The 25,938-nt window shown below is 52.7% G+C and overlaps 1 protein-coding gene across 1 annotated transcript in view; it reads right to left on the reverse strand.

The window, feature by feature from the left end:
• Window positions 1-23,430, reverse strand: part of LOC133356935 (guanylate-binding protein 1-like) — a 34,582-nt gene extending 11,152 nt beyond the window's left edge. The window contains exons 1-8 of the mRNA XM_061574639.1: window positions 22,727-23,430; window positions 16,284-16,411; window positions 13,127-13,245; window positions 5,593-5,845; window positions 2,946-3,123; window positions 2,464-2,624; window positions 2,159-2,278; window positions 1,193-1,405 (exon numbers count right to left, since the gene is read on the reverse strand). Coding sequence (XP_061430623.1) covers window positions 1,193-1,405; window positions 2,159-2,278; window positions 2,464-2,624; window positions 2,946-3,123; window positions 5,593-5,845; window positions 13,127-13,245; window positions 16,284-16,411; window positions 22,727-22,922 — 1,368 coding nt within the window. The 5' untranslated portion in view covers window positions 22,923-23,430. The remainder of the gene's footprint in view (window positions 1-1,192; window positions 1,406-2,158; window positions 2,279-2,463; window positions 2,625-2,945; window positions 3,124-5,592; window positions 5,846-13,126; window positions 13,246-16,283; window positions 16,412-22,726) is intronic.
• Between the last annotated feature and the right edge of the window lie 2,508 nt (window positions 23,431-25,938).

The following is a 25,938-nucleotide window of genomic DNA, read 5'->3' on the forward strand; positions in this document are numbered from 1 at the left end:
GTTCATCTATGGTGCGGCATGTTCACGTGACGTAACAGTAGTTCGCCTATGGTGGCGGTGTGTTCACGTGACGCAGCAGCGGTTTACCTATAGCGGCGTGTTCACGTGGCGTGGTGAGTTCATGTGAAGTGTTCACGTCGTGGCGTGTCCCCGTGATGCACCTGCGGCTCTCCTATGGTGGTGTGTTCACATGACGTGGCATGTTCACGTTGAGGCGTGTTCACGTGACGCACCTACGGTCCACCTATGGCGGCGTATTCATGTGATGCAGCATGCACACGTGACTCGGTGTGTTCACGTGAGGCAGCGTGTTCACGTGACCATTGGCCCGCCCCACCTGTATCGCTCAGGCACTCAGGAGATCTGGCCAGATGGGACCCCCCCTCATTAAATGTTATTATTGTTACAGGCCTCGCAGTCGTGCCGCTGTGCAGTAGTTATGGGCACACTGGAATCGTGATCGAGAGGTTCGCTGGTTTGATCCCATCTCCTGGCGTGGCAGTTGAAATTAAACGATGGTGCAGGTTTCTTAAAATCAACCACCGCCCATGTCCCTCTTTTGGGGACACACGTCTGGCTCCACTGTGAAGGCGCCCCCTCGCCTCCACAGGTGGTAAAGGTGCAGCCCTGCCATTGCTGGCTCGCTCGCACCACTGTTTGGTGAAAGGGGCCGACAACAGAGGCCTCCACTAGAGGCCTTGCATTCAGAAGAGGCCACCGCTAGAGGCCTTGCGGCCAGAATTGACCTCCGCTAGAGGCCTTGTGGCCAGAAGACACCTCAGCTAGAGACTTTGCCGCCAGGAGAGGCCATTGCTAGAGGCTTCGCAGCCAGAATAGACTTCCGCTAGAGGCCTTTTGGCCAGAAAAGACCTCCGCTAGAGTCGTTGCGGCCAGAATAGACCTCCGTTAGAGGCCTTTGTCGCCAGAATAGACCACTGCTAGAGGCCTTGCTGCCAGAAGAGACCTCCGCTAGAGGCCTTGCCACCAGAAGAGACCTCCACCAGAGGCCTTGCCATCAGATGGGACCTCTGCTAGAGGCCTTGCCATCAGATGGGACCATTGCTAGATTCCTTGCCACCGGACGAGATCTCCGCTAGAGGCCTTGCAGCCAGAAGGAGCCTCCGTTAGAGGCCTTGCCGCAGGTGGACGAGCGGCGGTGACAGAAACGCAACTGTCTTCACGGGGTCCTCACCTCCTCTTCGCGCGTCTGCGCCTCATAGTAGTCATCGTGCACCTTGTCGATGAGGGCACGGAACTTGCGGTAGCCACCAGGCTTGTGCAGCTCCTGCCGGTCCACCTTCTCCCTGATGGGCTGGTAGAGCTGCAGCAGCCGGCGCTCACAGCGCTGCCACGACACCTCGCTGTTCCGCGTGATCAGCTTCGCATATTCCCTCGTCAGCTCCACCTGATGGGGTGGGGGGGGGGGTGAGGGGATGGAGGGTTATGGAGGATAGGGGGGAGGTAAAGGGAGGAGAGAGAAGGAAGGTAGGAGGAGAGGGAGGGAGTGAGGAACGGGAGGGGTGGAGGGAGGTAGCAAGGGAAGGAAAGAGGTAGGGAGGGTAGGGAGGTGATGGAGGGAGGGAGGGGATGGAGGTGGGAAGGGAGAGGATAGAGTTAGGAAGGGAGGGGTGGAGGGAGGTAGCAAGGGAAGGAGAGAAGTAGGGGAGGAGAGAGGTAGGAGAGGAAGGGAAAGGTAGGGAGAGGAGGGAAGTAAAATAGGGATGCGAAGTAGGTAGGTAGGGAGGAGAGTGGGGGAGGGTGGCAGGGAGGTGGACACTGCCGTGGATGGTGAACGAAGGGAATGAGGAAGTGGTGATGTAGCTCAGGTGTGGCGTGCCGTGTGGAAAGAGCGGGGAACTTTGGCTGTGCATTATTACATAACCGACAAAACCCGGGACTCGTAATGTCCCGGGAAGAGTTAGAGATTTCCAGAGGGCAGAAGCTGCCTCCTCAACAAGGGGACGATCCTGAAAAAGCCAGAACCGGTGGCAACACTGTCTGGCTCAACCAAAGGGAAAACAAAGACTTGATTGAATGAATTGATGGACATGTGAACGGACGAACAAAGGCACAGACGAATGAACAGATGGATGAGCGAAGAACGAGCGGATGAATGAGCGGATGAACGGTGGATGAAAGGGGACGAAGCACGTCTCACCAGCAGCTCCTTCTCCTGCAGGTGGTCACGGTCCAGCATGGTGAGCTCGTGGTAGAGCCACACCGCAGGCTCCACCGCCTGCTGGTGGTACCCGTTGATGAGCTGCAAGGGCAGCGGCAGCTGCAGGAGACAAGGCAAGAGGCGCAGCCCTGCGATTACTCCCTCGAGTCGCTGCCTCCTTCGCGTGCTACAAGGAGAGCTCCTCCAGGAGGGAGTTCGTGTTGTCCTACTCTTCCACACTGGCGAGCAGGGCGGAGGAAGTGGCATTGTGGGGGGGGGGGGGGTTCTAAGCCCCAAGCACGCACCTCGAGGTTGGCTTGGGCCATCCTGGCAGCGTAGAGCGTCATGGCGGCCTGCTTGGCCTCACGGTTGGTGGTGGTGAGAACGGCGCGCAAGGCACTCTCGATGCACGGCACGGCGCGGCGGCGCTCAGCAGCCACGTACTCCTCCACGAGCCGCACCAGCGCTGAGCGCACGCGGGGCCGGGTGCACGGGAGATGGGATATGTGGACACAGGAGATGGGACATGGGAGATGATGTGGTATGGGGCATGGGAGATGGGAGATGAGACACGGGAGATGGGAGATGAGACAGAGGAGATGGGGCATGGGAGATGATGTGGTATGGGGCATGGGAGATGGGAGATGAGACACGGGAGATGGGAGATGGGAGACGAGACACGGGATGTGAGGTATGGAAAAGGGAAACAAGACACATGGCACGAGGAGGCAGAACCCCCGAAAATTCGACAAAACCCAAGCTGCCGAATCAGCGACATAACGCTCACCCAGGCCGGAGAAGACGGCGCCTTTGATTTGCTTGAGGCGCGCCGTGCCGATGGTGTACCCCGTGAAGGAGTTGGCCGTCTCCATGAACAGCTCATCCAGCTTGTCATCCGGAAGCTTCTGCAGGTTGAGGAGGCTCCGCAGGTCCGTGGGCTTGGGGAACATGAAGCACTTGCGCTCCTGTGCGAGAGTGGGAGGGCGGGGTGGGAGGGGCGGGGGAGGGGAATGGCAGGTGATTTCATAAGCCTCGGGGTGGTGTTGGGATGCGGTGCCAGTTGCCGCATGAGGCTAAATTGGGGCAGAGATTTAGCCAAATTCTCTGCTAAACCGAGAAAGAGATACATCCAAATAGAGCCAAACATGAGTCTAAACCGGGTTAGAGATGGAGCCAAACACAAGTCTAAACCGGGCAAGAGTTATAGCCAAACGTGACTATAAACCGGGACAGATATTTAGTCAAATTCGCAGCTAAACCGGGCTAGCGATTTAGACAAACACGAATCTAAACTGGGCTCGAGATATATCCAAATGCTTGGCTAAACTGGACTAGAGGTACAGATAAATATGAGGATAAAGCAATTAATGATTTTGCTTCTAGCCCTAGCCAGGGCTACAACTCTGACCCAGACCGACTCGAGCTATAAAATGGGTTAGGATATCACTTCTCGCATTCGCCAACAATTCTCGCCCTGCACACACCGGATCAACCCAACTGCTTTAAATCCAAGGGGAACAATCCATCATCGTGGTAATAATTACAAGGTTTTTTTTTTGTCGTTACACATATACGACACGTGTCGCTAATCCCGGCAATTCATATCGTAAGCTATTTCGGTCGACTAAAACAAAACACCACGACACGCATACGCTGAACTTCTTACAGTGGCCAACCGCGTGCTAAATTGAGCACGTGCAACGCAGTCGTCCGCGTCAAGTGTTTGACTTTTTCTTGTTACGCCACCTCTCGAGCCCCCAATTTGAGCTGCTTGCCTGAGCGTGCTTGCCCGCCAGAGGACACCACGCGAGCCCCCCCCTCCACCCCCATCTCCACCCCCTCCCCCCCCCCCAAAAACACCTTTTAGCTCAATTACACAGCCAACGAGCAGGTTAAAGCCCCCTACGACAAACGGCCAGAGGCGCCGGATGGGCCCAACCGGTGGCAAAAAGCCTTGGAAAGAAACCACCACCCGTTAGCTGAGTGCGACGGGGCGATGGGTGGGGGAGAGGGAGAGCCCAGACCCTGGCTGCTCTTGGTAGCGCTGACAGCAGCGACGTGTTTACAATAATTTATGGCGGGCGACACTTTTAATTTGGACGTCTAAATTAACAATGAGCCGCCCATAAAAAAGGCAGTGTACATCAGAGGTCGCAGACGGGTTTTGATTCCTTACCCGTACCCGTACCCGGCCGCACCATGGTCGCAAACGGGTACCCGTACCCGTATCCGGCCGTACCCGTACCCTACCCGTACCCGGCTGGGTACGGGTAGGGTACGAGTATCGGGTACCCGTTTGCGACCTCTGGGATGAAGCCATGTTGCAGGCGCGGGTGGGTTGATTCTAGGAACTTGAATTGTGAGAAGAGACAAGACGATGGGAAATGAGTGACAAACAGTTACTCACCAGTGACTCACGGTCTACCCGTACCCGTACCCGGCCACACCAGGGTCGCAAACGAGTACCCGTACCCGGCCGGGTACGGGTAGCCGGGTATCGGATAGGGTACGGGTATCGGGTACCCGGTTGCGACCTCTGGTGTACACCCCCCCACCCCATGGTAACAGGGCCTCATCGGCGGTGGGTCGCGTGGCATGGCTGTGGTTAGCGTACTACGCTGGCGACGGTGAAGGGACGAAGGTAGCGATGAGTTCGGCGGCCGCCCAAAAATTTGGAGGTGAATTCACGGAATCATCCGGCGTCGCTCTCAGGTCAATACAAATAACTGAGCGGTCGGATTTGTGAAAGGTCTCACCGTCATTGTCCCATGGGCATGGCTGAGATCGTTAGCTCGCCTACACTCGAGAACACGGTTTAAGCACGACCAGCTGAAACCCAGATACGAACCCGTGGTCTCAGTATTTATCTACTAATTGTTGTTGTGATTAATTTGCGAGCATGTGGATATTGTCTGCAGTTTAGCATTTTCTGGCCTCATGCTCGACCCATGATCGTGTACTGGAAAAGTGTAGGACTACCTGTGCGGTGGGTGGGATTAATTGAGGATTAGATGGGGTTTGTGACCAGGAGTTAGGGCCAAACATCAGAGTGAGGAGGCCGCTCGCTCTGTGGACGGGGCTCGTGTTTCAGTGGGCGTGGTCACGTACAAAGTGGGCAGGGCTGGCGCAGGGAAGGCCCGCACCGCCCACGGTGGCGGGATGTTAACTACCTCGCCAGGTATGCAGGAGGTCGTGGGTTCGATCCCGACTCGGACGCCTGCTGCTGTATATTTGGTGTTTGCATGGCCCCTCCACATTTGGAATCAACATCACGCGTTTACAGTAATTGGCTGCTTTCTCTATTTCCACACGACGATGATAGGCCACATTGTTGCACCATCATTTGTGAAAGCCAGGTCGCTTCTGAAAAAAAAAAAGTGAAGTGGATAGTTAGTTAGTCCTGGCCAGGTTCTTTTTTTTTTACCGACACCCACCTTGAAGTACTGGCACAGAAGCTGCCTCTGCGCGTTGACCTCATGGCCGTCCTCCTGAGGGTCGACGCGCATCTTCAGGAAGTGCTCCATGTAGTCGTCCGAGGTGCACGCCTCGCCGTTCACCTCCAGCTTCATGGTGAAGTCTCGCAGGCAGAGCACCAGCGAGGGGAAGTAGCTGCCGAAGTCCGAGCCAGGCTCGTGGGCGTTCTGCCGCGTGTCCGTGCGCAGGTGGTCCGTGAGGTTGAGCACGAATCTGCGTCGTCGTGGTGGTGGTGGTGGCCCACGCTGGTTAAGGGAAACGGCCGCATTAAAAAAAATCACATCATCATCCATCATCGACACGGACAAGATACCAAACGTCGCGGTGGTTCCAACGAAAGTTTCTCCCTGGTGGTCCGAAGCATTTGGAAACATCACGATGTTGTCACCGCCTCAACGTTTTCTGGCATCGTGTCAAACTCACGTTATGCGGAGGCAGAGGGTGGAGCTACCTGAGGAGTGGGCGGGGATATCTTGGTCGTGTACGGGGCTACCTGAGTAGTGAGCGGGGCTACCTCGTTAGTGGGCAGGGTTACCTGAGCAGTGGGTGGGGTTACCTGAGTGGGCGGAGCTAACGGAGGGGCTGCTAGCTCACCATGGGTTGTAAGAGTATATTTTTAGATTATCTCCGTAACGTTAAACATCAGCACATGACGCCAGGTCAAATCACAGTCAAAGGTCAGATCTACATCTTGACAAAACGCGACCGTTGTGATTTCCCCTCTTGGTGATGGGCGATTCACACGTGCGGACATACAAACAAGTGCTGCTAGCGCGCATCTATGGGTGGGTGGCCAACACCACGCATGGCAGCCTTTGTCTCCCCGGTGGCGATGTTTACAAGCCTAGGGTCAGACCCAGGACCGGTTCAAATAATAGTCACTGGCGTTGGCCGTGAGCGAGAATTGGAACTCGGTTCGCCGGGTTCGTAGCACAGCACACACCTCGTGGAACATCCCAGGACACAGCAGGGATGCATTGCTACGAGCCACGAGCTACGGGGCTGTATGTGTCCGTTCGTTTCGATTTGTGCCCAATTTAATATTAACTCCGCGCTGTCCTCAGCGGAGAACGATGATGGCTTTGCGATAAAGACCACTACACTACCGCTGCCCCATCACACTGCCGTTCCCCATATAGACACGACAAACACACGCGACTCCTGGCACCCAGACTGGCAGCCCTCTCTCCTCTGGCGGTGAGCTCTTCCCCTGGGCATGTTGCTTCTTGTTTTGTTTATATGAAGGTCGCTGTCCTCTTGCCAAACACCCGTATTTAGGAGGCCATAACTCAACGGCGGACACAAGATAAAAGAGGGGGGGGTGGGGGTTGTAAAATCCACACGTAGCTTAGCTGGTGACGAGACCGCGCCACATGGGTCATTGTGGCCCGCGGTGCGCCTGACGGAATGCTCGTGATGATAATTGACCGTAGGGGTCACGAGCCCGCCCCCCTCCTCCCTCCGCCACCCTCCGCCCCCCTTCGCCCCCACCCCCTTCATGGATGCGAAAAATCCGGACACCCGAAGCTTGCGGAGAAGGGGCCGTAATTTTAAAATGTCAAGGGGTCTCGACGGCGTGGCTGCTCGCGGTGTCCCGAGAAGACCTTGTAGCGTTGTTGAGCTCCAACGGGAGACTCAAAGCCAATGGCCACGAGGGCCGATTAGTCAATTATATCGCGATGTGTCACGCGACTCGATCTTATACGAGTTCCGTGCCGGGTATGAACCCTGCGTGTGTCACGCGACGGACGCCTCCATGGCTGCGTGAGCGAGAATGAGCAGCACCACCGAGTGTGGCTTCGGGGCAACGGGCGGAAGGCGACCTCAACACGTCAGCTCTGCGATGTCACCTTCTGGAGTGGCGTTCCTTCGCCATGGGGTTGATGCACTTGCTCCCTGTGAGAGTCACGTGACTTGACTTTGGGTTTATCTTATTTGATACAGCTATCGTGTTGTGACGGTTCTTTTATTTTTATTTTACTTTTATTAATTTTAATTTTTTATCTACGTTGGGTTGCAACCTAAATGCACGCGTGCGTGTATCCGTATGTACTTGGACATGTGTAGGTGGGGTAGAAATATGGAGCCCCATAACATGTGATAGAGATAAAAAAAACACGAATCTATAATCCGTGGAAATATTTTATGCGGATCTATATAGCATAGGATTCATCCACCCCCCAGGAGTCGGAATGTTTGAATCCCAGATGTCACATCAGAGAAGATCACCGGTCCGTCTTGCCAACATTCATTGGTCTGCAACTGCAGTCACGCGGAGTCGGGACACGCTATGATGATGGATGATGATGTCCTCGGGGTGGGGCGGCAGGGACAGCGTGCACCTGGGGGGGACGGTGACCTGTCAACCACGAGGCACAGCTTGCACCACCCGCCCCGGGAGACAGCACTCTCTTTGGGGATAATGTAACGCACACACAAAGACAAAGGTCCCCCCCCCCCGTATAGCCTTAGCAGACTGTTGGGGCAAGTGCCGTTAGCGAGTAGCGGCCTAGGAAGGCCGGCACGGCACGCGAAGGGGGTGGGTGGCAAGGAGCACGCCCGACCGCCTTTGTTTCCCCAATGGGTGACAATTTTTTGTACACACCAGTTACTCATTTGAGACTGAGTCGACCTAGGGGAGGCCCAGGAACGGTGTCGACCGTGAGCGGGAATCGAACCAGGTTCGAAACACAGTGCGCTAACCACTGCGCCACCGCACCCCAGATGCATACACGCACACACTCGCTCACTCAGCTACCCGCCACGCACCCGCTCCCCCCACTCAACACCATCGCGAAAAGACGCACGGCGCAGACGAGACGTGAGCGAGCACGGGTTGGTGGAACACACACAGAGACGATGAGTACCTGGCTCTATTCGTCCTACTCAAGCTTGAACACTGAATTTTTCCCATTGATCCCGACACTTAAGTTACGGTAAAAGTGACTCGAACATGATGCTGCTGCTGTCCACCACCAAACATTGAGGACGGAACGGACGGCGAAGCACAGGAGACAAATCTGCTTCCGGATGCTTCCGTGCGTAGGCGCTTTCGTTGAACTGCTTTCGCACCGAGCGTAGCCGCCAGTGCTATGCAGCGGTGCATCGCAAAACAGACGAGGGCATGGCAGCACCGGCCAGCGGCGTGGCTTATCGAGTGTGCAGGCGGTGCAACTGCACCGGGCGTGCGCGGGTCGTTAAGGGGCCTCAGGAGAGTGTGGGAAGAATTTGAACATCGGAGGGGCCAAGTGCAAACCACCCCGAGACGCCACTGGGCAAAGCTGCGGCGTTACTTAACACCCGTAGCAAGTGCAGCCGATACGTTCCCGATGTTTTGCCCTCTCTCCTCGTCGGTGGACGGGGGGGATAGTTCCACCTCGAGCACTCGGCCCAGCAGGGGCAGGGAGGGGGGAGAGGAGGGGGGGTCGTGTGTGCTTGGCTTGGTTTTGACCGCGTTGTTGGCATTCGGTTTGATGGAGCCAGCCAGAGGATTTAGGGACATCGTTCGGATTAAGTTTGACAGGGGACGGGGGAGATCTGATATATATCCTCTTTTTTTCAGGTATGACCCACTGAGCCTATATAGCTCTTGTTTAGAAGTGACCAGGCTATCGCACGTGATGGCTCAACTAAGTGGCTTATCGTCGTGTGGAAGTGTACAGCAGCAGCCAATTACTCTAAACGCGTGACGTTGATTCCAAATGTGGAGGGAAAAACCGGAGGACCCAGAGACAAATCAACGCGACCACTGGCTGAGAGACACTGAAAACTCCAGCAGGAGACAGGGTCCAAATCGAATCCACGACCTCCTGTATACCAAGTGAGGTAGTTAACATTTCGCCACTGTGACGCATAGACATCGTCCAGCGTCCATCGGCACAGCCCGTGCCCAAACAGCAGGGGGTGGGGGGGGCTGATACATTTTTGGTTACCTCTTTTTTCTCTTTTCATCATCATCATCACCACTTGATGTTATTCATGCCGCTCTTCCAAATCAGTAACATCTCGAGGCGCCCTGCAACAGGGTACCCCCCCAGGTAGCAGCTGCCCCTGTCTGCCATATGGTGAATGTAGCGCCAGCCAGCGAGTGGGCATTAGTCTCTGCCAGTAGCGTGGAGGGAGCGATGTTCCTAAGTGCCTTCGCAGTTTAAGTCATTCGCGAGCCATTGATCAAGTTCGGCATATTTTGGACCGTGACGCCGGAACAGACGGGACCTCCCCTTCTTCGGCGAATGTCACGGCGAAGTAGAAAGCGCACAGCCCCACGGTTGACCACGGCCGACCAAGCGCCAGGCGCCACCTCGTCAAACATCGACGCGACACCACCAAAGGAGGAGGGACCCGTTGTGCAAAACTTTCCACCTTCAATATTTTCGAGCTGGCAAGTTGGATTGACCACGGGGGGCGGCATACTGAGCTGGCTAAGCTGCCCGACTCGTGTTCCCACGTTCGTGCGTGAGAGCGCGCGCGCGCGCGCGTGTGTGTGTGGTCGGGAACGTCGTCAAAAAAATCTGGCAGATTGTGCGGCAGTGATGTCAGCCCCAGCCTCCCCCCCCCACCCAACGCCCACCCGCACGGCCCAGGCGCGTGGCGGTTCTGGCACGCGTGCCGATTTTCGTTGGCAAATGCTGGAGGTTTTTTTTTTGTTACCTCGGAAGAGAGGGAAAAAAATGATGTATGGGCGGATTAAGCCGTCTGGCTCAATCTGGCCGTACGTTCGGGTTTGACGCTCGGTGGTGGAGGAGACGGGCGCCCGATCCACGCGCGACCCACACTCTGGTGGAAATAAATGAATTCGCGTTTTTGTTGTTGATTTTTTGATGGACTCTAAAAGACTGGGAGTCAAATTCGGCAAGCGCTGAAGTCACAGCCACAGCCAGAGCTACGTTATTCGCTCTGAACACTGCGGCGTCTGATCATTCGCGTGTCAACAATTCCACGACAGGGCAGAAATGTTAAACGGCAGGCTGCCGTGGCAATGCGTGCCTTGCGTCTACCTGCTTTTAGAGGATAGAGTTGGTGGATCACGTAGGGACGCCACGGTGGCGAGATGTTAACTACCTCGCCTGGTATGCGGAAAGTTATGGGTTCGATCCCGATCCTAACGCCTGCTGTGTATTTGGAGTTTACACGTTCTCCCCGTGGTCGCGTGGATTTTTCTCCGGGTCCTCCGGGTTTTCCCTCCACATTTAGAAACATGCCATTAGATTGTTGTGCTGCTATAAATTTACACGCGATAATCCACTTCGTTGAACCATCATTTGTCGCCAGGTGGCTTCTGAAAAAAAATAGCTATATAGCTCAGTGGGGCGTTACCTGATAAAACAAATATAACTTTAAGATTTGTGAAACTCCCAACCGCCACAGGCTGCGATGTGGCCAAGCGACGGCAGTACAACAAAGTGGGTCTGTAAAATTTGTTTGTGTGGACCTCACATAAAAAAAATACCACATGTTTGTGAAATTGGCTAAAACACCAGAGCACATAACCCTCCGGCAAAACAAATATTGAGACTCAGCGCGGCTTACCAGGTGAAACATTAATCGCACCTTGTAATATCTCAAAGTTTCATTTTGACGCCACCGCCACTCGACCCAGGGCAGCCACCGAAATTATCTGCAGTCCACGTGCACTTGTACCGAAACATTTCCGATTGATAGTGGTGCTTGAAAAACACATACCACACTCGACCGTAAATGAGGAATGTGTCTATGCGCCTGCGTGTTTGGGTGGGTGAGATTGGGTGGGTTGTGTGGTCGTGTGGGCTGGGTGGCTGGATATTTGGGTGGCTGCGTGGTTGAGTGGCTCGGTGGATAGTTGTTATGGTGGATGGTTGGCAAGGTGACTGGGTGGCTGGTTGGTAGGAGGGTTAGGTGGTTGGGTGGTTGAGTGTTTGGGTGGTTGAGTGGTAGAGCGGCTGGGTGGTTGGGTGGCTGGTTGGAAATGAGGCTGGGTGATTGGGGAGCTGGATTGTTGGGTAGCTGAGTGGCTGGGTGGCTGGCTGGTTGGTTGATAGGGTGGTATGGAGGCTCAGTGGTTCAGTAAATTGGTGGCTGGGTGGTAGAGTGGTAGGGTGGGTCATTGGTTCATTAGCTGGGTGGCTGGGTGGTCGAGTGGTATGGTGGCTCTGGGTTGAGTATCTGGGCGGCTGGGTGGTTGGTGAGGTGGTTGGGTCAAGAGCTCATCAGTTTGGAGTCAAAGTGTCCCAGTGCTCAAATGAGTATTGGGCAGCACTCATCTCTCTTGGTGGACCCGAATTATGAGAATTCCACATTCCTATGGCAGGTATGAGTTGATTCAAGGTGTAACCACTGGCATCTTAAAAAAAGTAGTTATCATTGCATTAACCCTTGTGAGAAAATGGACTGAGTCATTACGTATAAATCCTGTACTATGTTATTAAATATGTATCAATGCTGTATCCATGCATTGTCCCCATGTGTAGTCACAGCCGAGTCTCAGCCTCATGCACAATCACAGGGGTTACAGCAGCAACATCAGAAATTAAATAGCATGCATGATGACATGCATACTAACCCCAAAACACCAGACAAAGCGTGATCACAAGGCCTAGGAGTAGATGTCACCGTGGACAAAAACCATTGATGCCACCACCACCGCCACCACGGTTCGCTACCAACGTCGTCATCCCTCCACCAGATCCCAAAAATTATGCACAGTCGGACACACGATCTCCAACACCTGCCCTTACAAGTACCACAACATCGGCCCTTAGGTCTCCTCTTCCCCTCGATCGCCAGACCCGTGGAGACCACTCCAATGCCCCGTCTCGACAACCGGCCCTCACCTATCCTGGGCATGTGCGTCCGACCCCAACACGAGCTTTTTTTGGCCACATCAGGAAGAATCTTCCCTTTGGCACGGACCGCACGTACCACAAGTACCACACAGACACACACACCGTGGCCACACCGCGGGAGGTCAAGCACCCTGACCCTCCGACACCCACATTGCTGTGCCAGAGGAATCTTCCCTCTCGCACGCACTGGATGCACCGCACAGACTGTTGGGGCAAGTGCTGTTAGCGGGCACTTATGAAGACCGACAAGGCACACGAGGGGGTGGGTGGCCGACACCACACATGGCCGCCTTTGTCTCCCTAGTGGCGATGCTTACACATCGCACCAGGTACTCAATTGAGTAGGCTGAGTCGACCTAGGGGAGGCCCAGCACCGGTTCAAATATCGTCACTGATGTTGGCCGTGAGCGGGAATCTAACTCTTGTCGCCAGGTCCGTAGCGCAGCACGCTAACCGCTACACTACCGCTCTACACAACCACACGTAGCACACAGACAGACACACACACACCGAGGCGACACCGCGGGAGGCCAGGCACCCGGTCCCTCCGACACCCACACGGGGGTGCCCGAAGGCCCTGCCGGGTGGCCACTATTTTTGATCGACGAAGGTCGTCGACCTCTCTTCCACACCCCCCCCCCGCCGCCCCCTTCGCGCTCGGTGTAAAGGATACCGTAGGTGCTCCAAGCCGTCCGTGCTCAGGATCCCCGTGGTGTTGTACACGAGCATGGAGCTGAGCAGCACGCTCATGACGAAGAGCCACGTGTCGTGGTCGTTGTCCGTGTCGCCTTCCTGCACAATAGAGCCGTCACCGCCGCTGTCACCGACACCGAGGCAAACGCTTGACGGCACCACCGACCGATGCATCCTTGCGACCGCTCCGAATCTGCGGTGCGCTCAGCTGCCATTCCCGTCAGCGGCGCTTGTCAGCGGTCACCCTTCGCGATGACGTGAGCCCCTTCCCCCTCACCCACCGCATCGCATCACTTCTAAGAATTATAAAAGCGCGAATTTCTCAACTTGAGCCGCAGCCGCGCGGCGGGACACTCCCCGTCGTGGGCTGTCGGTGCGGTTCGAACTGCCGAGAAAACTGTTTTTTTATCTTGTGACTCGCCCACCAATCGTGTCGGCATCGCGTCACGTGACAAGGACACTCTCGCATTCGGAAACATCTGCGGTAAGCAGAGGATAAACCGCGCGCGATGCACTGCGTAAATGATGTAAAGAACACTGGCACTTTTGGCGTTCTGTGGTCTGACACTGGTGAGACTAGGCCATAAAGACGTCTACGGTGTAGGCCAATTAGTTTCAAAGACAATGCATGTATTATCAAGGGTGCATGTATTATCAAAATATGTTTTGTTTGCATGTTCACCACAAGCACCATGTGTGGTTCATTCAGACTTGATTCTTTACAAAAGGTTTCTATTTGGTGTTTGAACTTATTACCACCTGTTTCATTGCCAGAAAGGGTAACATCTATTCTTATTATTCATTCTTTGATACTGGCAAAAAAAGGGTCCCATGCTAAAGAATTTAGATGGCTTTTTATTGATTGATTTTGAATTTCTGGAATGCAACTGTGGCCACTCGGAACAGAAGCGTGGAATGTAACGGGAGACTCGATGCGCGCTTCGCAAACACGGAGGAGGGGATCATCGCAGCGATGATGACAACGATGATGATCGTGACGACGATGCACCACCCTGCGACTCTGGCCGCAATCACGTGGCTCAACCAGCTCGTGGTAAAACTAAAGCTGTTGCTCTACACCGACATCGGTCGTACGAGGAGGAGGAGGAGGGAGGAGGAAGAAGACCCCGAACATGATCGCACGCAGCTATTTCTGCAGCGACTTCAAGCGACGTATTTGCGCTGGGGGCACACCTTTCAATCCCTCACGAAGATTGTTCGTCAAGTGTCAATCAAAGTGACGTTTTTTTAAGTCTCAGCGCTGACATTTAGCCACGTTGAACGTCAATGAACCGAGTTTCGTATGCACCGTATGTACTGTATGTACGTACGTTGAACTTCTTTCGCGCCGTACGTAGCCAACCGTGCTTATTGGAGGTGCTGAGTGTTGTTGAGTCTATGGGCAGTGATGAGTCTATGGGCAGTGTTGAGTCTATGGGCAGTGATGAGTCTATGGGCAGTGCTGAGTCTATGCGCAGTGTTGAGTCTATGGGCAGTGTTGAGTCTATGGGCAGTGATGAGTCTATGGGCAGTGTTGAGTCTATGGGCAGTGATGAGTCTATGAGCAGTGCTGAGTCTATGCGCAGTGTTGAGTCTATGGGCAGTGCTGTGCTGAGTCTATGCGCAGTGTTGAGCGTGTGGGCAGTGTTGAGTCTGGGAAGTGTTGAGTCTATGGGCAGAAATTAGTCTATGGGCAGTGTTGAGTCTGAGCAGTGTTGAATCTATGGGCAGTGTTGAGTCTATGGGCAGTGTTGAGTCAGAGCAGTGTTGAATCTATGGGCAGTGTTGAGTCTGGGCAGTGTTGAATCTATGGGCAGTGTTGAGTCTATGGGCAGTGTTGAGTCTGTGGGCAGTGTTGAGTCTATGGGCAGTGTTGAGTCTGTGGGCAGTGGTGAGTCTATGGACAGTGTTGAGTCTGTGGGCAATGTTGAGTCTATGGCCAGTGTTGAGTCTATAGGCAGTGTTGAGTCTGGGCAGTATTGAGTATATAGGCAGTGTTGAGTTTGGGCAGTGTTGAGTCTATAGGCAGTGTTGAGTCTGGGCAGTGTTGAGTATATAGGCAGTGTTGAGTCTACGGACAGTGTTGAGTCTATGGGCAGTGTTGAGTCTGGGCAGTGTTGAGTCTACGGACAGTGTTGAGTATATAGGCAGTGTTGAGTCTATGGACAGTGTTGAGTCTATGGGCAGTGTTGAGTCTATGGGCAGTGTTGAGTCTATGGTGCAGTGTTGAGTCTATGGGCAGTGTTGAGTCTATGGGCAGTGTTGAGTCTATAGGCAGTGTTGAGTCTGGACAGTGTATCGTAGTTTGCATGATGAACTGCTTTTGCGCCATACATAACCAATCGCGCTAATCGGAGATGTGGGGGAAGCACAACAAATTACAAAGGCAACAGAGCAGAGTTTGAATTTAATGGGATTTTTGTGTGCGGTCACAACGCCTGGGAACCCAGATTCACCCAGCCTTGGGTTCTCAAGACCGGTCTTGGGCATTAAGAATGGCTCTAAGGCAGTCTCTCAACTCAGAATCTTGATTTATACTGGAGGAATCCTATGAGCGATAAAGCTCTTTTCCCCCAGATGTCCAGTAGTTTCACAGATGGCCAACTCTCACCCATGAACCTTTGGGTGACCTCGCTCCTATGACTCGGAGCAATTGCGATGTTTCTAAGAGGTGAAGTTGAATCTCTAATGATCACGTTCGTACAGTTCAACACGTAATAGGCTTTCACAGCCACTATTATCCATAAAATAGGTTTTTGAGGTTAGGTCGCCTGATGATGCTGGTTGTAATTACCGGCGAAACGTCACATTACTCGATTTGTGAAATGTTGTTGTGGGTTTTACTCTCCAACACACAACAGGGGTGCTGAACTAATGACGAATTGGCACGTTTTGTGTTCCGTGACAAACCTTACTAATTGGCTGTGTCGAATGGTGGCGGGTTTAACAGCACATTTATATTCACGCGATCTCACCCAAAAAAAATCCGTTATGCAATTACAACAATAAAAAAACCGCACTCAACTATTTATATCATTATTATTTTACCCCAGGTAAGGCCCACTCAGCTGTACAGCCAAAGAGGCGGGGGGCGGGGGGCGGGGCTGGGAGTGGGGTGGGGTAATGGCCGTCCTTACCGGGTTGACCTCGCCAAGACCCTCTGTGTCCAGCAGCAGCAGGTGCTTCTTCTTGTCCAGCGGGTGCGGACGCGGCCAGACCCAGATGCCTTTGGTGTGCGACTTGATGGTGCTGCCCAGCATGAAGCCTGCGTGATCAACCCCCCCCCCCCACACCCCCCCCAAAAAAAGATGTATTTACGTGCCATATGTTGAATTTCTTTCGCGCCGTACGTTAGCCAAGCATGCCAATCGGAGGTGCGGCTGACAGGGCAACAAATATCTCCACGCCGTGTAGCTTTAACAGACTGTTGGAGCAAGTGCTGTTAACGGGTAGCACAATATGAAAGCCGGCATGGCGCATGAGGGGGTGGGTGGTCAGCACCACGTCCGGCCGCCTTTGTCTCATCCGTGGCGATGTTTACACATCACTTCAGGCTGAGTCGACCGAAGGGAGGCCCAGAACCAGTTCAGTAATTCGCAACTATTGTTGGTGGTGAGAGGGAATCGAACTCGGGTCGCCTGGTTCGAACGGCAGCTCGCTGACCACTGCACCACCGGACCCCACAATGGTACTTCCCAAAGACAAAGAATCGAACGTGTAGCCTGAACAGACTGTTGGGGCAAGTGCTGTTAGCGAGTAGCACATATGAAGGCCGGCACAGGCGCAGCAGGGGGTGAGTAGCCAGCACCACGCCCAATGGCAATGTTTTACACATCGCACCAAGTGCTCAATTCAGGCTGAGTCGACCTAGGGGAGGCCCAGGACTGGTTCAGATAATCGTCACCACTGGTGGTGGCCGTGAGCGGGAATCGAACTCGGGTACCTGCTGGGTTCGTAGCGCAGCGCGCTGAGTGCTATGATACCGCTGCCACACACACAGGAGCACACACGCGGGGTGAGAGTGACTTATATAGGCGGAGAGATCACCACACGCACAGGAAGACGAGTCTTACACGTGAACGCACGTTGTGTACGTGTGTATTTTGAACTTCTTTCTCACCGTACGTCGCCAACTCTGCTAATCGGAGGTGCGGGGAAAAGAAATAGACTAAACAGATAAGGCAGTTGTAAAGAAATTAATTTGTCAATCTAGATGATGACTTTAAAGTGCACGGCTCAAAGTGGCTTCCTCATATCGGAAGGAAGAGCGTTCCAGACGGTCGCAGAAGCGCATCTGAAAGCGCGTTATGCGATGAGCATCTTTCTTCGATGGTTAGCCAAAAGCCGTTGCTGCGAGGATGACCGGAGTTCGCATGATGATGGTTTATGGTCATTAACGAGGTGAGGACCTGCCCACGCCGTGCAGGTCATGGGGTCAATTTTGTGCACACCTCACCCCATCAGTGGTCAATTATCAGTTGGTGGAGGCGGGCGGCATAGACATTGGAGCATAGAAGTACGATTCAGTGCGGTAATTGATATTGGCTGATGTAGATGCACAGCAACAACTGCAATTTCAAATTCAGGTGAGTCAAGCCAGACAGCCGCGTTAGGAGTAAGTGGAGTGTATCTTCGCTGTGATGTTTCTCTCTTCATGTTTGTGGATCGGAGCATTGCGCCCTTACGTGTCGTACGGTCTTGTTCTGGATGACCACAGTCGCACCACTATTACTGGAGAGTTTTTAATTTCCATATGTGCATAATCAGGTATCCGCATCTGCTGCTGCCATGGTTTGTGCAGTGGATGCCGTTTAGAGGTAGACCATGAGAGATCAAATCCAGGGATCTTTCTACTGCCTCCCTCAGAGGGGATGACCAATCAAAGCTGAGCAAAGATCCATGAATACATGTCTGATCTCCCATCTGTCTCTTAACCCGAGCCTACAACACCTGGTACAGTACACACTGTATTCCAGGTACAGTACATATTGTAATACAGTACACACTGTATTGCCGTGGCGTCGCCCAATCACCGCCAGGAGCTTCCTCTCGTAGATGGCCTGACCTGCCGCTTTGTACAGGAATCAGAATATTTATTTATACCAGAAGAATCTTCGATGAGCTGTAAAGCAATTTTTCATAGATGTCCAGTAGGGGCATGGGCTCAGAATGGTGACAACAACACAGTACAAAAACAATTCGAATAGAGGAGTGCAAAGTATAGGAAAAGGTAAACAAATCACTGTTTAAAAAATATACAAATAAAACTAAACAGTGTTTTGTTATCTTAGCAGGTAAAGCCAACTGATCCATAATATAGGCGTGTTGGGTTAGATCGCGTAAATATACACGTGCCGTTAAACCCGCCAGCACCCGACACACCCAATTAGTAAGGTGTGTCATATAAACAGGACGTGCCAATTCGTTACTCGTGTGTTGGAGAGCAAATCCACAACATTTACAACACACCGGTGTGCTGTACGAGTAACGAATTGGGATGTTCTGTTTACGTGACAAACCTTACTAATTGGCTGTGTCGGGTGGTGGCGGGTTTAACGACACAATTACATTAAGGCGATCTAACCCAAAAAAACTCTATTATGGATGATGTTGGTCGCGAAAGCCTCCTTAGCGTATCGCTTCTTCTTTCAGAAGCGACCCGGCCACAAATTATAGCTCAACTCAGTGGCCTATCGTGTGGAAATCCTACAACGGAAAAATTATCTAAACCAGTGGCTCTTAACCTTTACCGCAGCCTTGCACCCCTTTGGTTCTCAATCGTTAAAATGATATATCATGCACAATGAATACATAGGGCTTGATGAAACAAAGTAGTTGTACTTACGTGCCCCGAGGTTCATTTGTGTCTCGATGATTTACCTTCTAAAAAAATCTGGCCATGTCTCGCACCACCAGAAAGGGCATCGCATACCCCCAGGGGGTGCAGCAGTGCACCCCAGGTTAAGAACCACCGATATGAACGCACGTCGATCTAAATGGAGCATAGAATCGTTAGTTCTAAAAATATCAATAATCGGATGACCGTTGAGTCTGTGGGCCATGTTGAGTCTAAGGGCAATGTTGAGTCTATCGGCAGTGTTGAGTCTATAGGCAGTGTTGAGTCTGTGGACAGAAATTAGTATTTGGGCAGTGTTGAGTCTGTGAGCAGTGTTGAGTCTGTGGGCAGTTGAGTCTATGGGCAGTGTTGAGTCTATGGGCAGTGTTGAGTCGAGGGGCAGTGTTGAGTCGATGGGCAATGTTGAGCCTGTGGGCAGAAATTAGTATATGGGCAGTGTTCAGTCTGGCTTCCTTCAAGCAGTGTAAGTGAGTACACACAGAGCCAGTCAGTGGTAGTGATGAAGATGGGTGTTAAACGTGGCCGGTATGCGACAATGTGCCGCACAGAGCGAGCGCTTCTACGAAAAACCAGGCACGTACGTGCACCCGGCACTTCTCAGAAGGGGGCTCCTATTACTGGGATGTCACCGCTCAGGGGCAACGTGGGGCAGTGAGCGAACGTGGACCTGCTGTTGCCGCTACTGCTGCTGGTGGTGGTGGTGGAGGGCTGGTAAGGTTCAACACCGGGAACATCTACATTCATACGTTACGCGATTTCCATGGGAACTATCCAGGAACAAACATCAATCACCCCTCCTCCCCCCCCCCCTCGTATAGCCTTACAGACGGTTGGGGAAAGTTGCTGTTCGCGAGTAACACCTATGAAGGCCGGTACGGCGTACTCTGGGGATGGGTGGCCAGTATCACGTCCCCCCGGCCGCCTTTGTCTCCCCAGTTTACCCATCACTTCAGGCTGGGAAGGCCCATGGAACCAGTTCAGTTATTTGCCATTATTGATGGTCGCCGGGCTCGTAGGGCACGCGTAGGGCAGCGCGCTAAGGTTACGTCCCAAAGACAAAGATCCCCCGTATAGCCTTAACATACTGTTGGGGCAAGTGCTGATGGGGTGGGTGGGCAGCACCACGCCCGGCCGCCTTTATTTCCCCAGTGACGATGTCTACACATCGCACCAGGTACTCATTTGAGGCTGAGTCGACCAAGGGGAGACCCAGGGCCGATTCAGATAATCGTCACTGATGTTGGCCGTGAGCGGGAATCGAACTCGGGTCGCCGGGTTCACAGCGCAACGCGATAACCGCTACACTACCGCTTCCAACCGTACACACACACACTGACACACACACACACTGACACATACACACTGACACATACACACACACACTGACACACACACACACTGACACATACACACTGACACATACACACTGACACACACACACTGACACACACACACTGACACATACACACTGACACATACACACTGACACACACACACTGACACTGACACACACACTGACACATACACTGACACATACACACTGACACACACACACTGACACACACACACTGACACATACACACTGACACATACACACTGACACACACACACTGACACATACACACTGACACACACACACTGACACTGACACACACACACACTGACACACACACTGACACATACACACTGACACACACCCACTGACACTGACACACACACACACACAGCGGGTGTGCGTATATCCAATGTCTGTCGTATGAAGCCAATAATCTATGAGCGATGTAGGCCAGATAGGCACATGGGTAGAGTGGGTGGAGCTTATACAATAAGTACTTTGCGAACAAGTCGACAGTGGTTTGGCCTTGGGATATATATTATCTTCCACGCCTGAGGAATGTAGAACTTCCATCACTGGCTTCAGCTCGGGCTATAACGAGAAAATCAGCCCTAACGCCTGCCGCAATGCTCATAAAGGTGCAGCTAATCATTTCCGTGATTCGTAATTAGTTTATGTATGTATGTTGAACTTCTATCGCACCGTACGTAGCCAACCGTGCTTATAGGAGGTGCGGGTATTATATCAATAGTTATATATAACCCTCCACGACCCAACAGAGCCAAGTCAAACCAGATTTGTTGCGCCACGCGGGTAAACATGCCGAATGATTTGGTTAATTTAACGCACAGCAGGCTTTCGCGAGCAATATTATTCATAAGAGGGCTTTTTTCGGGCTAGATCGCGTCGACATGGGTGTGTCGTCAAACCCTGCCACCATCATCTCAGCCGGGAGGAGAGGAGGAGTGGAGGAGGAGGGATGTTGAAAACGCGAGTCCAAAATAAAAGTTGACAATTTTGTTTGAATTCCGCGTTTTCGCCGGCAGACTTTCGACTTCAGGTGTTGTTCAACCAAAGCTGGACTCTCGTCCGCGTGGAAAGCGGAACGGTCGTCCAGTTCCCACGTAAGACAACCCGAGCCCTGGCAACCCCCAACCCCTACATCCCTCCCCCAGCGTAACCCGGTAAGGTGGCACCGCGGGACGGTCACGGCGCCTGAGGTTGTGGGCGACACGGTAAATCACGCCGGGACCGTGGCGGCGGCGGCTGCTACTGTGCCGGGTTTCGGGGGCAGAGGAGGAGGAGGAGGAAGGGGGAGCGGACGGACGGGCTGGAGGGAGCGAGCGAGCGAGAGAGGTCCGCATACACGTGCGTGTGACAGTGGCAAAGCGGAGCAAGCGACTCCCAATTATGCGCCGACCGCGCGTGATTTATGTGGCGTGGCCCTCTTTAGAAAGCTATTTTGGCCGACCCCCAGCTCTTTCACATGCGCTGGGAGAATGTAGCCGTGAAATGCGGCAGAGCTTTTGCAGAAACAAAAACGCAGCAGCAGCAAACGCAAAAAAAAACGCCGCAACCGGTACCGGTTTGCTTCGCTTCCGTGCCTAATGCCTTCCAAACTCACACCATCCCATTGCAAAAATCCCGCACGATTTATTTTTGCGCGAGCGCCAGGGAAATATTTTCAGAGGCAGGCGAGAGTCCAACGATCCCAGTAAGCTTTCGGTCATTTGCTACTGAAACGGGAGGACCTGGTGTTAATCTGCAACAATTAATAATGATATATCCTTCCGGCTCAAATATTGTTCGGACGTTCATTCAGATTAACTTTTCTTGGTTTTTGTCCGCAATTAGTTGAGCCCTCTCTTTGGCTGTGTTGCAAGCGCGACTTGCATCGCATCAGCTTGTGGTCGCTTCCTGTGTTGAATTCGTTGAGGGCAGAGATGTCTCAACCCATGCATCTGGGGTTTGTTCCGCTAGAATGAAGTACATCTGTATCGCAATGTATATATTTCTTTTCTTTCAGTTTCGCATTGCACCACTGTCACACGACGCACGATGGCCTCAGCTGCATGGCGGGTGAGCCAGGCATCACGCGAATTAACGCCAGAAGTAGCTCTGCGGGCCAAATCTCGAACACAAAGGGTCGCCCTGCCATGCCCTGTGCGGGCTTCGAGTGGGCTCTATGGCACTCACGTGACGACACCGATGATGGCACAATCGGTATGAAATTGAAGTCAATTACAACAACAACAAAAATCGCATTTCTTACATAACAAAAATTACAATTTTTTTTCTCTCGTTCTTCCGATGCCGGAAACGACAGGAGGTGAGGGGCAGGGGGGGGAGTGTGCATGGCGAGAGTGGCGACTCTGCAGGGCACGCACCTGAGTTGGACCCGGCGAGGCGGTTCATGAGGAACGACTTGCCCGTGCGGATCTTCCCCACCACGGCCACGACCACCACGGGCTTGTCGATGGCGGCCACGATGCGTGCCGTCTCGGGCACCACGTAGAAGTGGCCACTCGAGTCGCTGAGCAGCAGCGGCAGGGGCGCCTCCAGGCCTCGCTCGGCGACCTCCATGCCGCTCCCCACAGAACGGACGCGGTGGCACGGGTTTGATGAGCGTGGCACGGCGGGTGATGAGGGTGGCACGGGTGATGATGAGGGTGGCACGGCGGGTGATGAGGGTGGCACGGGTGATGATGAGGGTGGCACGGGTTGATGAGCGTGGCGCGGTTGAGGAGGGTGGCACGGGTGATGAGGGTGGCACGGGGTGATGAGCGTGGCACGGCAGGTGATGAGGGTGGCACGGGTGATGATGAGGGTGGCACGGGGTTGATGAGCGTGGCACGGTTGAGGAGGGTGGCACGGGGTGATGAGGGTAGCACGGGTGATGAGCGTGGCACGGGGTGATGATGAGGGTGGCACGGGGTTGATGAGCCTGGTACGGGTGATGAGGGTGACACGGGTTGATGACAGTGACACGGGGTGATGATGATCGTGGCACGGGTGATGAGCGCGGGACGGTGGCGACGGTGGCACGGCGCTCACTATTATAGCAGCGCGGTAACCCCGACACCGCCTGCCTGGCCACCCCTCAAGGACGGCCTCTTTCTTGCGTTGATCATCACAGAGGCCGCTACACCAAACCGCCCCCCGCCCCCCGCCCCACTAACTCCTCCGTCGCCACAGTGCCATGTGGGGTCACAGAGGCCACAAATGTGTGGCCATCGTTTTTATTCTCTCTCTCTCTTTCTGTCTCTCGCTGTGCAGCGGTGGGGTGGGCTCAGAGGGTCGCTCGTGTCGGTGATGTGCTTTTGGTGGCTCGATGCCACCACGAGGTGTCGATTTCGAATGCCGCCCTGACACGCACAGACACACACGCCGGAGCAAGTGTTGTTGTTGTTGTGTGTGTGTGCGCGCACCCGCATATGACTTGGCTAGTGACGAGCGGTGGTGTGGCTGTTAGCGCGGCGCTGCGCTACGAACTCGACGACCCGAGGTCGAGTCCCGCTCACGGCCAATACCCAGTGACGATTATCTGAACCGGTCATGGGCCTAGCCCTCGTGTTTTGTGCCGGTCTTCATAGGTGCTCGCTTACAGCATTTGCACCAACAGTCTCTTAAGGCTACACGGGGGGATCTTTGTCTTGTGTAAGGTCGTTCAACAAAAGCCGGTTGAACCGAAAACCGTTTTAAAGATCAATTTTCTGCGTTTCCCAAAGGCTGGGACAGGTAATCCTCTCCAGGGGGAATTGATTGAGCAGTTGGGAATTGATAATTGATTGAACCTGTGGGAATTAATGAAGTGATTGAACCGGTAGGAATTGATTAATTGATTGAACCTGTGGGAATTGATGAATTGATTGAATCTGTGACAATTGTTGAATTGATTGAACCTGTGGGAATTATTGATGTGAATGAACCGGTGGGAATTGATTAATGTATTAAACTGGTGAGAATTGATTAATTTATTGAACCGTGGGAATTGATGAATTGATAGAACTTGAGGGAATTGATAAATTGATTGAACCTGTGGGAATTGATGAATTTATTGAAACATGGGAATTGATTAATTGATTGAACCTGTGGGAATTGATTAATTGATTGAACCTGTGGAAATATATGAATTTATTGAACCTGTGGGAGTTGATTAATTGATTGGACCGGTGGGAATTAATTAATAGATGAAACCTGTTGGAATTGATTAATTGATTGAACCAGTGGGAATTGATGAATTGATTGAACTGATGGGAATTGATGATTTTATTGAACTGATGGGAATTGATGAACTGATTGAACCGGTGGAAATTTATGGATTGATTGAACTGGAGGGAATTGATTAATTGATTGACATGCGTGTGCAAAAACAAACCACACGGCGGCCCAATTCTGCTTACTTGCTATATTTAAATAAACAAATAAAATCAATAAACACACCGCGCCTAACATGTTCTCACACGTGAACGTGACAAGAGACCCGTGCTCAGCGTTTCCAAGTTGTTACTTGGCAAAAAAAAAAACTAAATAAAAGTAACTTGGAACTTTACGCCGCTGATACCAGCTTGTGGGCCTGCTTGTGAGTGAAAACTGCTGCTGTGAGAAGCGCCCGCGCGCTGCTTAACATCAACGCCTGGCACCGTGGCTCGTGGAGCAGACTGCAGCGTACAAGAGGAGACTGCAGCGTATCATTCGAACTGCTGAGAAGGTGATTGGCTGCAATCTGCCTACCCTCGAGGACCTGCACACCTCGAGGACCCGGAGGCGAGCGAAGAAGATTGTGGCCGACTCCTCCCACCCTGGACACTCTCTGTTCCAGCTACTCCCCTCCGGCAGAAGGCCGCGGTCCATCAGGACCAAAACCTCACGCCACAAACACAGTTTCTTCCCATACGCTGCTGGCCTCATCAACAAGGCCAGGGGCTCAAACTGACTTTAACGCTCAAACTGACTTTAACACTCAAACTGACTTTAACACTCAAACTGACTTTAACACTCAAACTGACTTCAACACTCAAACTGACTTTAACACAATATCTGCACAATGACACCCTGCCATATTTGCACTATGTTACCCAATTTGCATTTTTGTAATTAAATATTGTATATTATAGCTATTGTATATTTTAGATTTTATTTTATGCAATATTTACATACTTTAGCTCCGTAGTATTAGTTAGACTTGTACCTTTAATATAGTTAGACTATAAACCACTTATTTAAGTTTCGATTTAAAGCTTTCGTGACTGCAGGGATTCATCTTCTTGGTTCTTTCGGGTAAAGTCACGTAGAATGGAAATAATAAGATAATAAGATTCCTATATGTTGAATGTATGCACCTTCCGGCCAAAGTAAATTCCTTGTCTGTGCGAACTTTCATGGCGAATTAAACCCTTTCTGATTCTGATTCTGAGACTCATCGACTACCCCGCCACTGCCTCACACAGCTTTGCTCTGCCTAGACAACTGTGGTGGTTCCATCAAACGATTCGGGTAAACAGGAACTGGTCACTGCTGCGCACACACACCTCCTCCCTACACAAATTGAGAATTACAAACAGCCAACACATGTCATGGGACCTTGTTTTGCTTTGTA

Source organism: Lethenteron reissneri, chromosome 56 (genome assembly GCF_015708825.2).
Source record: "Lethenteron reissneri isolate LAM-NWPU_2019-01 chromosome 56, ASM1570882v1, whole genome shotgun sequence".
Classification (NCBI taxonomy): domain Eukaryota; kingdom Metazoa; phylum Chordata; class Hyperoartia; order Petromyzontiformes; family Petromyzontidae; genus Lethenteron; species Lethenteron reissneri.